The 22772-nt window shown below is 41.1% G+C and overlaps 1 protein-coding gene across 3 annotated transcripts in view; it reads left to right on the top strand.

The window, feature by feature from the left end:
• The first annotated feature begins 1946 nt into the window (after positions 1 to 1946).
• nlrc3 (NLR family CARD domain containing 3) overlaps positions 1947 to 22772 on the top strand; it is a 61364-nt gene continuing 40538 nt past the window's right edge. Inside the window, exons 1-5 of one of the 3 annotated variants that reach the window (XM_062964281.1) lie at positions 1948 to 2355; positions 5773 to 5825; positions 6059 to 6243; positions 9379 to 11122; positions 17498 to 17584. In XM_062964281.1, coding sequence (XP_062820351.1) covers positions 9384 to 11122; positions 17498 to 17584 — 1826 coding nt within the window. In that variant the 5' untranslated portion in view covers positions 1948 to 2355; positions 5773 to 5825; positions 6059 to 6243; positions 9379 to 9383. Of the gene's footprint in view, positions 2356 to 5772; positions 5826 to 6058; positions 6244 to 9378; positions 11123 to 17497; positions 17585 to 22772 lie in introns of all 3 variants that reach the window. The other 2 variants (XM_062964282.1, XM_062964283.1) reach the window with 2 other exon arrangements.

A 22772-nucleotide genomic window follows, 5' to 3' on the forward strand; every position in this document is an offset into this window, starting at 1 on the left:
CTCTATTTATTTATATTAAAATATAATATACTTTAATATTAATAATATTATTTTGTAATGCAATATAATACTAATAATACAATATAATAATATTAATTATATATTATATATTACATGTAATATTATTAGTAATATTACAATATATAGATATAGTACAACATGGTAATTTATTGCCAGTATTGTGCTATGCTAATAATATAATATTGTATGTAAATTTAATTTGTAAGCCGCTCTGAGTCCCTTTCGGGGTGAGAAGGGCGGGATATAAATGTATCAAATAAATAATATAAATAAATATATTTATATTAAATATATAATATTTTAATTTATTTATATTAAATATATATTTAATGTAATCGTTAATTATATTAAATTTTCTCGCGGTGCCACGACGGGGCAAGGACCCTTTATTTTACTTATATACACAACATAAAGGTACAAATCTTATCTCTATCATAAATAAATGTCAGTATTGACATAAATTTCAGAGGGGAGACATCAATCTCCTCTTAATAAATAAATACAATAGTCCCATATATTGACAGGATATGTCTGATGATTCAAAAAGTCAATGTAAAGTTTCTTGGAGGAACATTTGTTGCATACGAAGTTGGAGTAGTGTCAGAGAAGAGTGCTGCGAGGTTACACAGGTTACTACAAGGTATCCCGGGTAGTACCGTATATACTCGAGTATAAGCCGACCCGAACATAAGCCAAGGCACCTAATTTTACCACAAAAAACCTGGGAAAACATCGACTCCAGTATAAGCCGAGGGTGGTAAATTTCAGAAATAAAAATAGATACCAATAAAATTACATTACCGTATATACTCGAGTATAAGCCGACCCGAATATAACCCGAGGCACCTAATTTTACCACAAAAAAACTGGGAAAACATCAACTCCAGTATAAGCCGAGGGTGGTAAATTTCAGAAATAAAAATAGATACCAATAAAATTACATTACCGTATATACTCGAGTATAAGCCGACCTGAACATAACCCGAGGCACCTAATTTTACCACAAAAAAAACTGGGAAGACATTGACTCCAGTATAAGCTGAGGGTGGTAAATTTCAGAAATAAAAATAGATACCAATAAAATTACATTACCGTATATACTCGAGTATAAGCCGACCCAAATATAAGCCGAGGCACCTAATTTTACCACAAAAAAACTGGGAAAACATCGACTCCAGTATAAGCCGAGGGTGGTAAATTTCAGAAATAAAAATAGATACCAATAAAATTACATTACCGTATATACTTGAGTATAAGCCAACCCGAATATAAGCCGAGGTACCTAATTTTACCACAAAAATACTGGGAAGACATTGACTCCAGTATAAGCTGAGGGTGGTAAATTTCAGAAATAAAAATAGATACCAATAAAATTACATTACCGTATATACTCGAGTATAAGCCGACCCAAATATAAGCCGAGGCACCTAATTTTACCACAAAAAAACTGGGAAAACATCGACTCCAGTATAAGCCGAGGGTGGTAAATTTCAGAAATAAAAATAGATACCAATAAAATTACATTACCGTATATACTCGAGTATAAGCCGACCTGAACATAAGCCGAGGCACCTAATTTTACCACACAAAAAACTGCGAAAACATTGACTCCAGTATAAGCCGAGAGTGGTAAATTTCAGAAATAAAAATAGATACCAATAAAATTACATTAACTGAGGCATCAGTAGGTTAAATGTTTTTGAATATTTACATAAAGCTCAAATTTAAGATAAGACTCTCCAACTCTGATCAAATCATTATTCTCATCTTCTTCAATGTAAATGTGCTTATGTATCTGTTGAATAATAATAGAGTAAAATAATACATGTGATAATAATAAATACAGGAAAATAATACAAGTAATAATAAATAGAGTACAATAATAAATGCAATAATAATATCAGAGTGAAATAATAATAATAATAATAAAAAATAGAGTAAAATAAATGTAATAGTAGCAACAATAATAAAGAAAAATAATCAATGTAATAATACCAATAATAATAGAGAAAAATAATAAATGTACCATATATTCTCGAGTATAAGCTGACCCAAATATAAGCCAACCAGGACCCTCACCCGAGTATAAGCCGAGGGGGGCTTTTTCAGTCTTAAAAAAAGGGCTGAAAAACTAAGCTTATACTCGAGTCTATACAGTATTTCCTTGTTCCAGTGTTTGTAGTGGAGCACCTTCCTCAGGTGTTTCTTCAGGGCCTCAATGACAAACTTGATCTCACCTGTTACTTGTAACATGTATTAGAGTTCCACTAGTATTATCAGTACTTGCTCACAGTAGAATTCCCTAAAGCAGGGCCAGTGATTTTCTACCAAAATGTGAGTCATATGAATATTTCCTTGTTTATTTTGTCATTGTCCTATATGGATTTGATGTTGACATTGTGCAATATAAGGGATGCTATGGCATATCTGTTTTATATGTTAATATTCCTTTTTATACATGTGAATGTTGTGCCAGAGACTTAACTCCTACTAGAATACCAAGTACAGTAGAGTCTCACTTATCCAACATAAACGGGCCGGCAGAATGTTGGATAAGCGAATATGTTGGATAATAAGGAGGCATTAAGGAAAAGCCTATGAAACACCAAATTAGGTTATGATTTTACAAATGAAGCACCAAAACATCATGTTACACAACAAATTTGGCAGAAAAAGTAGTTCAATACGCAGTAATGTTATGTTGTAATTACTGTATTTATGAATTTAGCACCAAAATATCACAATATATTGAAAACATTGACTACAAAAATGCGTTGGATAATCCAGAATGTTGGATAAGCGAGTGTTGGATAAGTGAGTCTCTACTGTAACACTGAAAGGAACAGAGAAAAACTAATTACCCGAGGAAGGTCTGTGCAATTTTCTTACAGCAGCTGAGGATATGATCAATAGTTTCGTAGCTCATTTTGGGTCACTGGCTGATTTTTCAATTTTGGCATGAATTGCCTTTGTTCTGACAAGCTCTTGGACTGCAAGAATTGGGTCTTCTGTGTCCTTCTTCAGGGTCCCATTCGTGAGCCAGAGCCAGGTCTTCTCCTTGTCAGCTTTTCCTTCAATTTTGTCAAGGAACTTTCCATGCAATGTTTTGTTGTGCCAGCTGTCAGCTCTAGTTTGTAGTGCGGCTTTCTTGTACTGATTTTTTGTCTGCTGTGCTTTGAGGAGTTTCTGATTTTTGACGTCAATCCAAGCAGGTTCTTCACTTTACATATTCTGCCAGGGCATGTTCTTCTTCTTTGATGGCTTGTTTTATTTGTAAGAGTCATTATTATTATTATTATTATTATTATTATTATTATTATCAACACAACGACGTTGTATGGCACAGCAAACAAGATAGATATGCTGGATTTCGTTTCGCAAAACCACAAGTCGAACACTTCCCAAGTGTCTAGGACTGTGTGATGTATTTTCTGATGATGTGTGCAGATCCCAGTAGGGTGGCCTTTTGGAGTTGGCAGATGGTGATTTTGTCAATGTCTATTGTTTCCAAATGCCGGCTGAGATCTCTTGGCACGGCACCCAGTGTGCCCATCACCACCGGGACCACCTGCACTGGTTTCTGCCAGAGTCTTTGAAGTTCAATCTTGAGGTCCTGATAGCGGCTGAGTTTTTCCTGTTGTTTTTCATCTATGCGACTGTTATTATTATTATTATTTATTTGAAACACAACAAGATGAGTCCACAGCAGACACTGCTGGCTGTTGTATTGGATCACACATCGGACACTTCCCAAGTTGTTGTTGTTGTTGTTGTTATTTTATTATGACACAGCAAACAAGATAGATATGCTGGATTTCGTATCACAAAATCACAAGTCGAACACTTCCCAAGTGTCTAGGACTCTGTGATGTATTTTCGGATGATGTGTGCAGATCCCAGTCGGGTGGCCTTTTGCAGTTGGCAGATCGTGATTTTGTCAATGTCTATTGTTTCCAAATGCCGGCTGAGATCTTTTAGGTGTCACAGTGAACGGAATGGAGCATACCCTAATGAAACTGGAAGCTGGAAAATGTTAAATTGCCTCTGTGTCTGTCTATTTATGTTGTATGTCTAATGGCACTGAATGTTTGCCATGTATATGTACATTGCGATGTACATTGAGTCCACTTCAGGGTGAGAAGGACGGAATATAAATACTATAAATAAATAAATAACAAGGCCTCCTTTCGCCAAGCCCCCGCTTCAGTATCCACGGACCCTCATGTGTGCGAATTGATGTATTATATTTTAGGGTTGTTGTATGTCTTTCGGGCTGTGTGGCCATGTTCCAGAAGCATTCCCTCCTGACGTTTCGCCCACATCTATGGCAGGCATCCTCAGAGGTTGTGAGGTCCATACCTGACTTCAATCAAAGCAGGTTCTTCACTTTGCTTTACGTATTCTGTCAGGGGATGTTCTTCTTCTTTGACTGCTTGTTTGACTTGTAAGAGTCCTCTGCCCCCTGATATTATTATTATTATTATTATTATTATTGACACAACGACGTTGTATGACACAGCAAACAAGATAGACATGCTGGATTTCGTTTCACAAAACCACAAGTCGAACACTTCCCAAGTGTCTAGGACTGTGTGATGTATTTTCGGATGATGCATGCAGATCCCAGCAGGGTGGCCTTTTGCAGTTGGCAGATCGTAATTTTGTCAATGTCTATTGTTTCCAAATGCCGGCTGAGATCTTTTGGCACGGCACCCAGTGTGCCCATCACCACCGGGACCACCTGCACTGGTTTCTGCCAGAGTCTTTGAAGTTCAATCTTGAGGTCCTGAAAGCGGCTGAGTTTTTCCTGTTGTTTTGCGTCAATGCGACTGTCACCTGGGATGGCGACATCAATGATCCAAACCTTGTTCTTTTCCACAACTGTGATGTCTGGTGTGTTGTGTTCCAGAACTTTGTCAGTCTGGATTCGGAAGTCCCACAGTATCTTTGCGTGCTCATTTTCCAAGACTTTTGCAGGTTTGTGATCCCACCAGTTCTTTGCTGCTGGGAGGTGGTACTTGAGGCATAAGTTCCAATGAATCATTTGGGCCACATAGTTGTGCCTCTGTTTGTAGTCTGTCTGTGCGATTTTCTTACAGCAGCTGAGGATATGATCAATAGTTTCGTAGCTTCCTTGCATAGTCTGCATTTTGGGTCATCGGCTGATTTTTCGATCTTGGCCTGAATTGCCTTTCTTCTGATGTCTTGCTCCTGGGCTGCAAGGATCAGGCCTTCTGTCTCCTTCTTCAGGGTCCCATTCGTGAGCCAGAGCCAGGTCTTCTCCTTGTCAGCTTTTCCTTCAATTTTGTCAAGGAACTTTCCATGCAATGTTTTGTTGTGCCAGCTGTCAGCTCTAGTTTGTAGTGCGGTTTTCTTGTACTGGTTTTTTGTCTGCTGTGCTTTGAGGAGTTTCTGATTTTTGACTTCAATCAAAGCAGGTTCTTCATTTTGCTTTACCTATTCTGCCAGGGCATGTTGTTCTTCTTTGATGGCTTGTTTTACTTGTAAGAGTCATTGTTATTATTATTATTATTATTATTATTATTGTTGTTACTGTTGTTATTGTTTTACTTGTAAGAGTCCTCTGCCCCCTGATATTATTATTATTATTATTATTATTATTATTATTATTATTATTATTATTATTATTATTGCAATGTCTAGCAGCACAATGTAAGCCATCTCACGAGAACAGCCATTTCTTGCAAGTGTGGGCTGCGATTGTCTTTCAAAGGTAATTCTGTCTTTCAGCTTCTGAAACGCACAGGAAGGAAGACCAGAAGGGACCCGCAACACAGGAAGAGGTGAGTGACAAAAAGTGAAGAAGTCGTCAAAAAGACAGCAAAGGGACTGGAAACAACATTAGCAACCAAGTGCAGGCGAGGAAGCCAGTGGTTCAGTTTTCTCACTTCCGATGGACTGAAAGATTCGAGCGAGGCTCCCAACTTTGTAGAGGCTGCTTCAACTTTCTCGGTGACCTGCTTACAAAATCCTTACGAAATCTTCCATCTTTTTAATTTCTTTCTTTCTTTTGGAGACAAGTCTGTTCAAGATCCCCGAGAGCATGTGTTCTCAAAAGCCATAGGTCATCATGTTCTAGGAAACAGATTTGGGAGAAAAGGAACAAGCTATTTTCAAGCACCGCAGGGGACAGATCCAAATGTGAGACCCACTTAAGAGAGAACTTGGAGGAATCTGCCAAAACGTGGGCTTAAGGAGAAGGTAGGAAGAAGTGTGTGTGTGTCCTTGTGCGCCTTTCGGAGCTGAGGTGAACCTTGTGTCATCTTGGCAGAACAATTGCATCCCATGGAAGGCAATGGTTTAAAGCAACATCACTGTCTCAAGGGTCCAATGGGTTTGATGCAGAACAATTGCATCCCATAGAAGGCAATGGTTTAAATCTCTGTCTCAAGGGTCCATTGGGTTAGATACAGAACTATTTCATCCCATGGAAAGCAATGGTTTATAGCAACATCCCTGTCTCAAGGGTCCAATGGGATTAGATGCAGAACTATTGCATCCCATGGAAATCAATGGTTTGGAACAGCATCCCAGTTTCAAGAATCCAATGGGGTTAGATGCAGAACTATTTCATCCCATGGAAAGCAATGGTTTAAAGCAACATCCCTGTCTCAAGGGTCCAATGGGATTAGATGCAGAACTATTGCATCCCATGGAAATCAATGGTTTGGAACAGCATCCCAGTTTCAAGAATCCAATGGGGTTAGATGCAGAACTATTTCATCCCATGGAAAGCAATGGTTTAAAGCAACATCCCTGTCTCAAGGGTCCAATGGGATTAGATGCAGAACTATTGCATCCCATGGAAATCAATGGTTTGGAACAGCATCCCAGTTTCAAGAATCCAATGGGGTTAGATGCAGAACTATTTCATCCCATGGAAAGCAATGGTTTAAAGCAACATCCCTGTCTCAAGGGTCCAATGGGTTAGATGCAGAACTATTGGATCCCATGGAAAGCAATGATTTAAATCCCTGTCTCAAGGGTCCAATGGGTTAGATGCAGAACTATTGCATCCCATGGAAAGCAATGGTTTGAAACAGCATCCCCGTCTCAAGGGTCCAGTGGGTTAGATGCAGAACTATTTCATCCCATGGAAAGCAATGGTTTAAAGCAACATCCCTGTCTCAAGGGTCCAATGGGTTAGATGCAGAACTATTGGATCCCATGGAAAGCAATGATTTAAATCCCTGTCTCAAGGGTCCAATAGGGTTAGATGCAGAACTATTGGATCCCATAGAAGGCAATGTTTTAAAAGCAGCATTCCTGTCTCAAGGGTCCAATGGGTTAGATGCAGAACTATTGCATCCCATGGAAAGCAATGGTTTGAAACAGCATCCCAGTTTCAAGAATCCAATGGGGTTAGATGCAGAATGATTTCATCCCATAAAAAGCAGTGGTTTGAAACAGCATCCCCATCTCAAGGGTCCAATGGGTTAGATGCAGAACCATGGAAACCAATGGTTTGAAACAGCATCTCCTTCTCCTCTTTTTTTTTTTAATAAAATTTTTATTAATGAAGAGAAAAAGATCTATATACATAAAAAGTAGGGGAACAATATAAGGTATAGGCAGTAAGAAAAAAGAGAAAGAAAAGAAAATGTGTATAGAAAGATAATATATATACAAGGAAAGTGGGGGAACAATATGTGTATAGGAAAGCAGGAAAAATAGCTAAAAAAAGGAAAAAAAAGAGAAAAAAATAAAAATCTAAAAAATAGAAAATATATATGGGAATTCAGTGACTTCCGCTCTTACTCTTCCTGCAAAAAGTAAAAATAAAAATAACACCTTGGTACTATCAATGTCAAAGCTAATAATAGTTTCTTTCCCACTTGTATCTTTGAAGTTTCTCAAGTTAATCTTCTAAAGGTGACCAATCTGTTTTTTTTCATTCCTCTGCCATTGTTTTCTTTTAATAAAAAAGTTAGTTTATCCATATCTTTTATATCCATTATTTTAATAATCCAATCATTTATGTTTGGAGTCGTATCCAACTTCCAACCTCTAGCAAATACTATTCTCGCTGCTGTTGATAAGAAAGTGAACAATTTGTCCATATTTGGGTCTGCGAATAGTCCCGTATCCAATCTATATATATAAAAGGGTAATGAAATTTCAGCCTAGGACAAAACAACAAAACTACACATCCCAGAAACACTAAACTTGGCAGCACAACCCCTCATCCATGCCTCTACGTTCATACAACAAAAAGAAAAGAAAAATAAAGTCCTAATTAGAGGGAGAGGAAGAATTGTTTTTATCCCATTGCTGCCAGTTAGAAGGCTAAGCTCCGCCCACTTGGTCTCCTAGCAACCCACTCAGCCCAGGGGACAAGCAGAGTTAGGCCTCACTTAGGCCTCTTCCACACTGCCTATAAAATACAGATTATCAGATTTTAACTGGATTATATGGCAGTGTATACTCAAGGCCCTTCCACACAGCTATATCACCCATTTAGAATCTTATATTATCTGCTTTGAACTGGATTATCTTGACTCCACACTGCCATATAATCCACTTCAGTGTGCAGTGGGACACAACTGGACTTAATGTCAGGAGAAAACCTTTACCCTTGACCTTAACTACCACCAATTCCTCAATACTTTATTTCCCAGACCACCAGACTTCGCCACAGCAATGCGTGGCTGGGGACAGCTAGTCTATATATATATAAAAGGGTAATGAAATTTCGGCCTAGGACAAAACAACAAAACTACACATCCCAGAAACACTAGACTTGGCAGCACAACCCGTCATCCATACCTCTACGTTCATACAACAAAAAGAAAAGAAAAAGTCTTAATTAGAGGACTCACTTGGTCTCCTAGCAACCCACTCAGCCCAGGGGACAGGCAGAGTTAGGCCTCACTTAGGCCTCTTCCACACTGCCTATAAAATACAGATTATCTGATTTTAACTGGATTATATGGCAGTGTAGACTCAAGGCCCTTCCACACAGCTATATAACCCATTTATAATGGACTTAATGTCTGGGGAAAATCTTTACCCTTTACCTTAACTTCCACCAATTCCCCAATAATTTCTTTCCCATACCACCAGACTTCGCCACAACAACGCGTGGCCGGGCACAGCTAATATTCCCAAAAGATAGTATTCCGGTTTCATTGGAAAAGATTTCTTAAGAATTTTTTGACATTCGGCGTGAATATTTTTCCAAAAATCAGATGTCTTTTTACATGTCCACCATAAATGGAAGAATGTGCCTTCATTTGCCATACATTTCCAACACTTATTGTCCATATTCTTGTACCTTCTCTCAAGTTTAGCTGGAGTCATATACATCTCCTCCTCCTCTGATTCCTTTCTTGGCAGAGGCGATGCTGCAGAAGCGCATGGAGACCCTTCCGTCCTGGTGTGGCCTGAGCACGGAGTTCGTCCCTTCGGGGAGACTGACCGACCTCCTCCTGGTGGAAGGCCTGACCGACCTCCAGCAGAAGCAGCACGACTTTGTCCAGATCGAAACCACGAAAGGTGTGAGGAACGCCTCCAGGAAGATCTCCTTGGAGAAGCTCTTCTTGCCTCTCTCCAAGCTCAGCATCCCGCCGCGGGTCTCGGTGACCGTCGGGGTGTCCGGCATCGGCAAGAGCACGCTGGTCGGGCTCTTTGTCCACGCGTGGGGGAAAGGCGAGCTGGGCAAGGACTTTGTCTTCGTGTTGCCGCTCACCTTCCGGGAACTGAACGCGCACGACAGGCTCTCCGCCGAGCGACTGATCCGCTTGGCGTCTCCCCGCTTAGCGGACCGGAGCCTTCTCTCTTCCGTGGACTCTTCCCAGACTCTTCTGATTCTGGATGGCTTGGATGAATTTAAAACCCGCTTAGATTTTTCCAACGCCGCCGTCTGCACGGACCTTTGCAAGGAGGTCCAGGTGGAAAACCTCATCACCAACATCATCCGAGGAAACCTGTTGCAGGAAGTTTCGGTTTGGATCACGTCCCGGCCGACGGCGGCTAGCCAGATCCCAGGCGGCTTGGTGGACAGGATGACCGAAATCCAAGGTTTCGGAGACGCAGACATCAAGGACTATTTAGACGATATGTTCATCGAGGACCCAAACTTATCAGAGTCCGTGATGCAGCATCTCAAGGGGAACAGGCCTTTGTATATCATGTGTACGGTGCCAGCGTTTTGCAAGATTTGCGGATCCTCCGTCGGATATTTCCTAAAGAGTGCCAAGGGCTCTCCCGAAATTTCGGCGGTCCCGAAAACTTTGACAGAAATCTACTCGCACTTCTTTAAAATGGCACTGTGCAGCGAAGGGACGGGGAAGCAAAACGAAGTTCTCAGGATAGAGCAGGTGGAGCAAAATTGCAAGAAAACGATGAGTTGTTTGGGCCGGTTGGCTTTCTACGGCCTGATCAAGAAGAAGTTCGTCTTTTATGAGCAGGACATCAAGGCCTACGGCGTGGACCTCTCGTCTCTTCACATCGGCTTGAGCAACAGGCTCTTGATGAAGGAAGAGGCTCCACTTTCCACCCTTTACTATTTCCCTCACTTGACGTTCCAGGAATTTCTAGCAGCTGCTTATTATTATACGGCTTCCAAACGGGCCCTTTTTGACCTCTTTGTCGAGAGCGGGATGTCGTGGCCCAAACTGGGCTTCCTCAACCACTTCAGAAACGCTGTTCAGAAGTCCCTGCAGTCCGAGGACGGGCACTTGGACGTCTTTGTGCGCTTCCTCGCCGGACTCCTCTCTCCGCAGGCGAACAAAGCCCTGTCGGGTTGGTTCTTGGCGAGGGACGAACACCACAGTTACCGGAGCCACGCTGTCGGCCTCCTCCAAAACTTCCTAGGTTTGGAACAAGCCGTTTCCTGCCGGACGGTGAACCTCATGCGGTGCTTCCACGAGATCCAGAACACCGAGCTCGCCGGCGTCATCGAGGAAGCGATGAAGAACGAGAACCTGTCCGGGATGCTGACGCCGGTCAATTGCTCTGCCTTGGCTTATGTCCTGCAGACCTCAGAGGTGTGCGCGGAAGAAGCGAACCTCTCCAGTTGCCTCACCTACCCTGCCTTCCAAAGCCTTCTCTCCCAGCTGCTCTATTGCAACAATCTCAGGTAAGTGACACCCAGGGGCGGTTCAACCGCGAGGCCATTTAGGCACTTGCCTCTTGCGCCATAATCCCGGGGGCGCAGTTGAGGCACATATACAAGGCAAACATTAAATGCCATTAGGCATATCTATATATATAAAAGGATAATGAAATTTCGGCCTAGGGCAAAACAGCAAAACTACACATCCCAGAAACACTAAACTTGGCAGCACAACCCCTCGTCCATGCCTCTACGTTCATACAACAAAAAGAAAAGAAAAATAAAGCCCCAATTAGAGGGAGAGGGATAATTGTTTTTGTTTTCAATTGCTGCCACTTAGAAGGCTAAGCTTTGCCCACTTGGTCTCCAAACAACCCACTCAGCCCAGGGGACAGGCAGAGTTAGGCCTCACTTAGGCCTCTTCCACACTGCCTATTAGATACAGATTATCTGATTTTAACTGGATTATATGGCAGTGTAGACTCAAGGCCCTTCCACACAGCTATATAACCCATTTATAATGGACTTAATGTCAGGGGGAAACCTTTACCCTTGACCTTAACTACCACCAATTCCTCAGTACTTTATTTCCCATACCACCAGACTTCACCACAGCAACACGTGGCCGGGCACAGCTAGTGACATATATAATAATAACTAAACACAGCTGTCTATTCTAAACAATATCTGAAAAATGTGCACCACGATAAAGGTTCAAACCATAGAACACACTATGTATATTAGAGCATCATATACATAATAATGTTAACAATAATACAACTAATAATAATAATAAGATTTATAGACTGCAATCATCCAGATTTAAATGCTACACAGACACAAAGTCTTCGGAAGTAAAGTCCAAGTCTACAGGGGTTCCCGGGTATTTTTGTACCCTGTTTCGGTACAAAAATCCCCTTCTTCAGGAGTTGGTATACTCAGCAACAATGAACTTATTATCTAAAACAAAACATAGAGTAACAAGTATTTTACCAGCAGTAAAATACTTGTTACTTGTGACATAGACAGACACAGAGGCAATTTAACATTCCAGCTTCCGGCTTCGTGACGATATGCTCGATTCCGGCCAAAGAGGGAGCTGCCGCTTCACCGTCCACTTGTGACACCGAGTCCTTGATGGAGTACTTCCTCATTCTTCTGCACGCTGCTGGAAGGTTTTATGGTGTCGTAAATCTGTTAAATTAGCCTCCCAGCATAAAGCGGTACCTAAATTTCCTACTTGACAGATGCAACTGTTTTTCAGGCTGCATAGGTCAACAGCAAGCTAGATGATTAATGGTTGGTACCCCAAATCAAATTTATTTAATGCTTAGACCATAGGTCTTTCGGATTAATGGTTGGTAGCTTTCTCCTACCCGGGCTGGTTTCGAAGTCAGTAGTGATATATTGCCGCTGGCTACTAACCAGCTGTGCCACATTTAATAGGCTTTTCCTTAACCCCTTCTTCTTATCCAACATTTTTGCTTATCCAACATTCTTCCGGCCCATTTATGTTGGATAAGCGAGACTCTATTGTAATATATTATATTATATTAGCTGTGCCCGGCCACGTGTTGCTGTGGCCTATGGGAATCCTTTGTTGGCCAGGTGGAGTAGCAGTGAATAGCCTTGCAGCCTCAAAGCCTGGCTGTTTCCTTCTTATGGGAATCCTTGTTTGGTGAGTTAGAATGCAACGGAATAGGCTTGCTGCGTTCTAAGGGAATGTTTTTTTTGGGTTGCTAGAACTGCAATGAATAGCCTCGCTGCTTCAAAGCCTGGCTGCTGGTTACCTAGGGGACTCTTTCATTGGCCAGCTTCAATAGTACAGAGTAGTATCGCTGCTTCAAAGCCTGGCCACCTTCTACCAATCCTTTGTTGGTCTGGTTAAATTGCACTGAATAGCCTTGCAGCTTCAACGCCTGGCTGTGTTATACCTGGGCCAATCGGTTTTTTAAAATTATTATTATTATTATTGGAGTGGGGAGGTTAAGTGAAGGACATACCTTGGATGTGTTGGTGTATTGTGGCCAAATTTTGTGTGATTTGGTTCAGAGGTTTTGTTGTTTACTCAGTCCTACAAACGTACATTACATATATATGTGTGTGTGTGTGTGTGTGTGTGTGTGTGTGTGTGTGTGTATAAAAATAATACTAGCTGTGCCCGGCCACGCGTTGCTGTGGTGTTGTTTGGTGGTGTCTGTATTATATAGGCAGTGTGGAAGAGGTCTAAGTGAGGCCTAACTTTGCCTGTCCCCTGGGCTGAGTGGGTTGCTAGGAGATCAAGTGGGCAGAGCTTAGCCTTCTAACTGGCAGCAATTGGGTAAAAACAATTATTCCTCTCCCTCTAATTAGGACTTTATTTTTCTTTTCTTTTTTTGTTGTATCAACCTAGAGGCGTGTATGAGGGGTTGTGCTGTCAATTTTCGAGGTTGTGGGGTGTTTAGTTTTGTTGTTTTGTCAGTCGCCAGGATTCCATCACTCTTTTATATATATAGATTATGTTATATTTTTGATGGATATATATATCAGGCATGGGCAATCTGTTTGACGCATTGCATTTTAAAATTTGACAGATTGGCCGGTCCAGTGTCAAATGGATGGAAAGTATTTGTATGAACTAATCAACAGATTCCTATTAGGCACATTGCACATATCTAGTTTGTAGTGCTAAAGAAATGGAAAGAAAGAACAATACAATATTTAAAATGGTCTCCAAAGTGCATTTATTGCCCTACGTTGCCATCCACAATAAGGGGAATTGGGATGTACTTCTGGGTACTTACGGTCTGTTGAAGCGGTGTAGGATCTTGGCAGCAGGGAATTGCAGCTATTCTTGAAGGGAAGGCACATGATGTTAGGTGTTTTGAAAATTACACGGAGAACTGTGGCGACTCAGCAGGCGTCTGAATATTAGTTAAATGGAACTTTGTGTGTCCATCGGAAGAGCAATCTTGAAAAGGAAGGATGTAAATGAACTGAATGAGAAATGTGACACTGAATATCTGCTGCTTGGCATCCTGGTGGGAAAGCGATTATCTCTTTGCCCTACTTTCGTGTTTCCCGGAAACTTCGGATTGGCCATTATTATCGGAAATTGAGGCGTACGTTTCCATATCGCTTTATCATGGCCATAAACTGTGTGACTTTTATGAAACACATTTGTATATGTATTAAAATAGACCCAGATTGAGCTGTTAGCTGTTTCTCTCAGAGGAAGTGAATCTCCGTCTGGTATGAACTGAACTGTCAGGTACATCATCCAGTCTTTTCTGTTGTGGTTCAGTTCGATGATGAAAGGGGATTTGGGTTTATGCAGGCTCTGAATTGTTAGAGAGGCCACAGACTAGCATTGAAGCAGAAGCCTGTGATAAACAGACTAGAAGTGAAGCAGAAGCCAGTGATAACGGTGACCTTTCACAGGATTCAGAACATCAACAGAGTTCAGAACATCAACAAGTCCCAGGTGTCTCTGGCAGCGAGTCAGAAGAGTCCTTTCTGTTGTGGTTCAGTCTGATGATGAAGGGGGATTTGGGTTTATGCAGGCTCTGAATTGTTAGAGAGGCCACAGACTAGCAGTGAAGCAGAAGCCAGTGATAATGGTGACTTTTCACAGGATTCAGAACATCAACAGAGTTCAGAACATCAACAAGTCCCAGGTGTCTCTGGCAGCGAGTCAGAGGAGTCCTTTCTGTTGTGCTTCAGATGATGAAGGGGGATTTGGGTTTATGCAGGTTCTGAATTGTTAGAGAGGCCACAGACTAGCAGTGAAGCAGAAGCCAGTGATAACGGTGACCTTTCACAGGATTCAGAACATCAACAGAGTTCAGAACATCAACAAGTCCCAGGTGTCTCTGGCAGCGAGTCAGAGGAGTCCTTTCTGTTGTGGTTCAGTCTGATGATGAAGGGGGATTTGGGTTTATGCAGGCTCTGAATTGTTAGAGAGGCCACAGACTAGCAGTGAAGCAGAAGCCAGTGATAATGGTGACTTTTCACAGGATTCAGAACATCAACAGAGTTCAGAACATCAACAAGTCCCAGGTGTCTCTGGCAGCGAGTCAGAGGAGTCTTCCTTAGATAGGGATACAAGGTTAAGGATAAAAGTTCATCGTCCCAGACCCTCTCTTAGGATAGCTGGTAAATGTGTGGGAACCCAAGGACGAAGGAATGCTTTCTTGGCCTGTAAGCATGGTTAAATAAGCGAGAAACACGGAAAGATTTCAGACGAAGCAATGTTGGTTTTGGAATCAGAGTTCCTGTCTTGTCTATGGAAACGTATTCTTGCTTTTGTTCATGCCTGGATCTTGTATTTTGGATTATGTTTTGAAGTTCATGCTGCCTTGTTTTCAGGATTGATTTGCTATATTGGACATTGAACTATAGTCTACAAACTGCCTTTGCATTTGGATTATAGCTTTTTACTGACTGCCTTTGCATTTGGATTATCGCTTTCTTTACTGATTTTTATTCAGACTTTGCTATCTTTTATCAATAAACTGTTTAAACCAAGTCTGCTGTGGTGGAGTGTGTGTTAAGAGCAAGGTGACCCAGCACTGAGGTGCAACGTTTTCTGCGTTGCATCACCCGAATTTGAACAGCCCCATCATCCACAGGTTACATGGCTTGGCTACTATGCATACGGTCTAACAGGATTCTGGAAGCCCTAACCTAGAACTTTTACCAAGCTCTGAATTTGATGTAAAAAGGGGGGGAAATGTTGGGTGTCATCCATCTACACATGGCTGATACAACATCCAAACCCTTTGACTCATCCATCTTATGTTCTAAATCAGTTTTATGGATTTTAACTGTTAATAGATATATTAATGCCATTGACGTTTATTATTTGTGGATTTTTAATCGTATTGAAAGGCAGCTCTGACTCTCCCTTTTGGGGTGAGAACGGCGGGATATAAATGTAGTACAGTAGAGTCTCACTTATCCAACATAAACGGGCCGGCAGAACGTTGGATAAGCGAATATGTTGGATAATAAGGAGGCATTAAGGAAAAGCCTATTAAACATCAAATTAGGTTATGGTTTTACAAATTAAGCACCAAAACATCATGTTATACAACAAATTTGACAGAAAAAATAGTTCTTTACACATTAGTGCTATGTAGTAATTAATATATTTACGAATTTAGCACCAAAATATCACAATGAATTGAAAACATTGACTACAAAAATGCGTTGTATAATCCAGAACATTGGATAAGTGAGTGTTGGATAAGTGAGACTCTACTGTAAATAAATAAATATGTTTTACTGTAAGTCACTTTGGGTCTCTTTTGCGGAGGGAAAAGGTGGGATATGAATAAACACAATAAACATAAATAATAGTAATAGTAATGGCAGTAATATCTAGATGAACTCTTAGTCTCCTCCCAAAGAACTGTGTATTCTTAGGTCTATGCGTAAGTGTGTACATATTGTATGTTTTACATATTTTGATATGGTCAAAAGTGACTAATCAATAAAGAATTGTTGTTGTTGTTGCTGTTCTTAGGTTGTTTACTCAAAATACTTTTGGAAGATTAGAAGTAGGAAATTGAGACTCATAGTGGGTTTGGCCCTGATAGTAAAGACATATGTGTTGTTGAAGGCTTTCATGGCTGGAATCATTGGGTTGTTGTGAGTTTTCCGGGCTGTCTGGCCATGTTCCAGAAGCATTCTCTCCTGATGTTTCACCCACATCTATGGCAGGCATCCTCAGAGGTTGTGAGGTCTGTTGGAAACTAGGCAAGTGGGGTTTATATATCTGTAGAATGTCAAGGGTGGGAGAAAGAACTCTAACCACTTGATGAGCACTTGATGAACCAACCTGGACATAGCATATTATTTGAGAACACAAAAATGCTGGACCACTCTGACAAGGAGGAATCCATGAAAATGAACACAATCTGCCTCCCAGTATTAAAAAAAACTCTAAAATTAGGACCGTAAAGAAAGAACAACACTCAGAAAACAGGGGAGTTCCAGACATGAATCAGTCAGGGTCAGCTAACACCTCCCAACAAAAGATTCCCCCCGGGCAGTAAACAGCAAGACTTTGAAACCAAAAGGCAAATCAATGCTAATCAAGGTGATTAATTGCAACATTCATGTTTGCCTCCAGCAGACAAGAGTTCTTTCTCCCAGAAGTATACACTTCCCTTGCCTCGTTTCCAATATACCTCACAACCTCTGAGGATGCCTGCCATAGATGTGGGCGAAACGTCAGGAGAGAATGCTTCCGGAACATGGCCAGACAGCCCGAAAGACAACAAGCCTGTGATCCCGGCCATGAAAGCCTTCGACAACACATGGAACTTCAGAACCCATCAGCCTGTTGTGATGTAGCACCAGAAGGTTTTCATGGTCTCGCTCACGCACTCTCTCTCTTCTTTTGATTTGATCCAGGCTGGACTACAACCAGTTTAAAGACAACGCCATGGACCTGCTGGGCAGCATCTTGAGTGGGAAGGACTGTCAGATCCAGAAGATCAGGTGATGCATACACACCAACCATTTGTTGTTGTTGTTGTTTCCAATGTGCAGTGACCCTAAGGCAACCATATCATGAGAGTATGTCAGGGTTATTGTTGATCCTTAATGATGATCTGTCAGCAAGTGGCTATAAAAGGAGGATGAAGGAATCCACCTTCCTCTCTCCTGTGTGACCCAATGTGAATACCTGCCTATGTTGTATCTTACTACTTGATGACTCTGGTTTTTTGCAAGTACTGTACAAGTGGATCCGCGAATCCTTATATGAGGGTTATCCGGAAAGTAGATTCCGTTTTGGAATTACAAATGAACAAAGTATAGGAGAAAACATTTACCATGTGCAATTGAAAGCCACACCCAAATATTACTTCTCAACATAGTCACCATTCAAATATAGGCACTTACCATAGCGATGAATGAGCTTGGCAGCTCCTTCCCCACCAAACTCTGCCGCTTGCATACTCAACCAGCTGGCAACACAGCGTTTTGCCACACCCAGATACCACTTCTCAGCATAGTCACCATTCAAATATAGGCACTGATCATAGTGATGAATGAGCTTCGCAACTCCTTCCCCACCAAACTCTGCCGTTTGCATACTCAACCAGCTGGCAACACAGCGTTTTGCCACACCCAGATACCACTTCTCAACATAGTCACCATTCAAATATAGGCACTTACCATAGTGATGAATGAGCTTGGCAGCTCCTTCCCCACCAAACTCTGCCGCTTGCATACTCAACCAGCTGGCAACACAGCGTTTTGCCACACCCAGATACCACTTCTCAACATAGTCGCCATTCAAATCTAGGCACTGATCATAGTGATGAATGAGCTTCGCAACTCCTTCCCCACCAAACTCTGCCGTTTGCATACTCAACCAGCTGGCAACACAGCGTTTTGCCACACCCAGATACCACTTCTCAACATAGTTGCCATTCAAATCTAGGCACTGATCATAGTGATGAATGAGCTTCGCAACTCCTTCCCCACCAAACTCTGCCGTTTGCATACTCAACCAGCTGGCAACACAGCGTTTTGCCACACCCAGATACCACTTCTCAACATAGTTGCCATTCAAATCTAGGCACTGATCATAGTGATGAATGAGCTTCGCAACTCCTTCCCCACCAAACTCTGCCGCTTGCATACTCAACCAGCTGGCAACACAGCGTTTTGCCACACCCAGATACCACTTCTCAACATAGTCGCCATTCAAATCTAGGCACTGATCATAGTGATGAATGAGCTTCGCAACTCCTTCCCCACCAAACTCTGCCGCTTGCATACTCAACCAGCTGGCAACACAGCGTTTTGCCACACCCAGATACCACTTCTCAACATAGTCACCATTCAAATATAGGCACTGATCATAGTGATGAATGAGCTTGGCAGCTCCTTCCCCACCAAACTCTGCCGCTTGCATACTCAACCAGCTGGCAACACAGCGTTTTGCCACACCCAGATACCACTTCTCAACATAGTCACCATTCAAATATAGGCACTTACCATAGCGATGAATGAGCTTGGCAGCTCCTTCCCCACCAAACTCTGCCGCTTGCATACTCAACCAGCTGGCAACACAGCGTTTTGCCACACCCAGATACCACTTCTCAACATAGTCGCCATTCAAATCTAGGCACTGATCATAGTGATGAATGAGCTTCGCAACTCCTTCCCCACCAAACTCTGCCGCTTGCATCCTCAACCAGGGCTGAAAAAGCTCCCCTCGCCCTATACTCGAGTGAGGGTCCTGGCCAGCTTCTATTCAGGTCGGCTTATACTTGAGTATATAGGTATTCAGAGTTGGACAGTCTTATCTTATTAAAGTCTTATTATTATCTTAAATTACAGTTTTATATAAATATTCAAAAACATTTAACCTGCTGATGCCTCAAATAATGCAATTTTATTAATATTTATTTTTATTTTTGCATTTCTCACCCTCATCTTATACTCAAGTCAATAAGTTTTCCCAGTTTTTGTGGTAAAAAAATTAGGAGCCTCGGCTTATATTCGGGCTGGCTTATACTCGAGTATATACGGTATCCGTGGAATGATGTCCAGGGTGGGAGAAAGAACTCTTGTCTGTTGGAGGCCGGTGTGAACGTTGCCGTTGGCCACCTTGATTAGCACTGAATAGCCTTGCAGCTTCAAAGCCTGGCTGCTTCCTGCCTGGGGGAATCCTTGGTTGGGAGTTGTTAGCTGGTCCTGCCACAGATGTGGGCGAAACGTGAGGAGAGAATGCTTGTAGAACATGGACCAGAAAAACTCACAGCAACACACTATACATGAACAACGTTTCCAAAAATTTATGATGGCTTGGTTGCTTGCCAGGAATTACTCCATGGAGATATATATATATATATATATATATATATATATATATATATATATATATATATATATATATATATAAAAGCTGTGCCCGGCCACACGTTGCTGTGGCGAAGTATGGTGGTATAATTACTACATAGCATTACTGCGCATTGAACTACTTTTTCTGTCAAATTTGTTGTATCACATGATGTTTTAGTACTTAATTTGTAAAATCATCACCTAATTTGATGTTTAATAGGCGTTTCCTGAATCCCTTCTTATTATCCAACATATTCACTTATCCAACATTCTGCCGGGGTGTTTATGTAGGATAAGTGAGACTCTACTGTATATTTATAATCTTATATTATCTGCTTAGAACTGGACTATATGAGGCCCCTTCTACACAGCTGTATAAAATACACACTGAAGTGGATTATATGGCAGTGTGGACTCAAGATAATCCAGTGCAAAGCAGATAATATAAGATTATAAATGGGTAATATAGCTGTGTGGAAGGGCCTTAAGTCTACACTGCCATATAATCCAGTTAAAATCAGATAATCTGTATTTTATCGGCAGTGTGGAAGAGGCCTAAGTGAGGCCTAACTCTGCCTGTCCCCTGGGCTGAGTGGGTTGCTAGGAGACCAAGTGGGTGGAGCTTAGCCTTCTAAATGGCAGCAATGGGATAAAAACAATTATTGCTCTCCCTCTAATTAGGACTTTATTTTTCTTTTCTTTTTTTGTTGTATCAACCTAGAGGCGTGGATGATGGGTTGTGTTGTCAAGTTTCGAGGTTGAGGGGCCTGTAGTTTTGTTGTTTTGTGGGTCGCCGTGATGCCATCACTCTTTTATATATATATAGATTATTATTATTATTATTATTATTATTATTATTTAAGCAGTAGAGTGAATTAAACTCAAACTGTTTTGCTATATGTACACATACTTGTGAGTATTTGTATGAACGTAGAGGCATGGATGAGGGGTTGTGTTGCCAAGTTTAGTGTTTCTGGGATGTGTAGTTTTGTTGTTTTGTCCCAGGCCGAAATATCATTACCCTTTTATATATTCATATATACTGTACAGCCATAGAAATTTTAGTTTAAAACCTGACCCAAAGAAACTGGGTCAACGTGTCCATTGCAAAGTAAGTGCTGTGCTTTAACGTATTAAAAAAGTCAGGCACTTAGTCTATCCCAGGAGGACTTAAAAGAAGCCCCGACCTCCTCTTTTTGTCCCTAATTTGGTGCCATTTCTGGCCTTGTTGGAGGTCTAGAAAGGAAAATTACGACCGTGAAGTGCAGCTGCTCCCCTGAGATAGAGCTGCCGCTTTCCTCTCTTTGCAGAACGACTCTCAATTTATTCATGGCTCGTCCTAAAACCCATATGTTTCGCTCCAAAACGTGCCCTACTTGCACGCAGGGTCAACTTAAACATGTAAATATATGGTAATTCCATGACTCTTCACTCTCAGTTAGACCTAAGATAGTGAAGTGCAGATTCGAGGTATCTCAGAAACGATCGGATTATAGAATACTTAAGTCGAGATACAGAACAAGGAACCTGGATATCTGTAAAAAGGAAAATGCAACATTACATCGACTCCACCGAAAAATCCTAAATGCAGTTTCTACTAACTGGAACACCAAGCTATTTGCAGCTTATTTTGGCCCTCAGCTCAAACCCATAAGTATATTTATTTATCGTGTCAGAAGCAAATTGTGGGTATGGTTAGAATGTCTTTTTAGAAAACACAAAGTTAAAAACTTGGAATTATACAATAATAATAATAATAATAATAATAATAATAATAATAATAATACAGTCCTAGACACTTGGGAAGTGTCCGACGTGTGATCCAATACAAAAGCCAGCACAGTGTCTGCTGTGGACTCCTCTTGTTGTGTTTCAAATAATAATAATAATAATAATAATAATAATAATAATAATAATAATAAGAAGAAGAAGAAGAAGAAGAAGAAGAAGAAGAAGAAGAAAGCCGCACTACAAACTAGAGCTGACAACTGGCACAACAAAACATTGCATGGAAAGTTCCTTGACAAAATTGAAGGAAAAGCTGATAAGGAGAAGACCTGGCTCTGGCTCACGAATGGGACCCTGAAGAAGGAGACAGAAGGCCTGATCCTTGCAGCCCAGGAGCAAGCCATCAGGACAAAGGCAATTAATAATAATAATAATAATAATAATAATAATAATAATAATAATAATAATAGAAGACCTGGCTCTGGCTCACAAATGGGACCCTGAAGAAGGAGACAGAAGGCCTGATCCTTGCAGCCCAGGAGCAAGACATCAGGACAAAGGCAATTAATAATAATAATAATAATAATAATAATAATAATAATAATAATAATAATAGAAGACCTGGCTCTGGCTCACGAATGGGACCCTGAAGAAGGAGACAGAAGGCCTGATCCTTGCAGCCCAGGAGCAAGACATCAGGACAAAGGCAATTAATAATAATAATAATAATAATAATAATAATAATAATAATAGAAGACCTGGCTCTGGCTCACAAATGGGACCCTGAAGAAGGAGACAGAAGGCCTGATCCTTGCAGCCCAGGAGCAAGACATCAGGACAAAGGCAATTAATAATAATAATAATAATAATAATAATAATAATAATAATAGAAGACCTGGCTCTGGCTCACGAATGGGACCCTGAAGAAGGAGACAGAAGGCCTGATCCTTGCAGCCCAGGAGCAAGACATCAGGACAAAGGCAATTAATAATAATAATAATAATAATAATAATAATAATAATAATAATAATAATAATAGAAGACCTGGCTCTGGCTCACGAATGGGACCCTGAAGAAGGAGACAGAAGGCCTGATCCTTGCA

This window comes from Anolis carolinensis, unplaced genomic scaffold (assembly GCF_035594765.1).
Source record: "Anolis carolinensis isolate JA03-04 unplaced genomic scaffold, rAnoCar3.1.pri scaffold_13, whole genome shotgun sequence".
In the NCBI taxonomy this organism is placed as follows: Eukaryota; Metazoa; Chordata; class Lepidosauria; order Squamata; family Dactyloidae; genus Anolis; species Anolis carolinensis.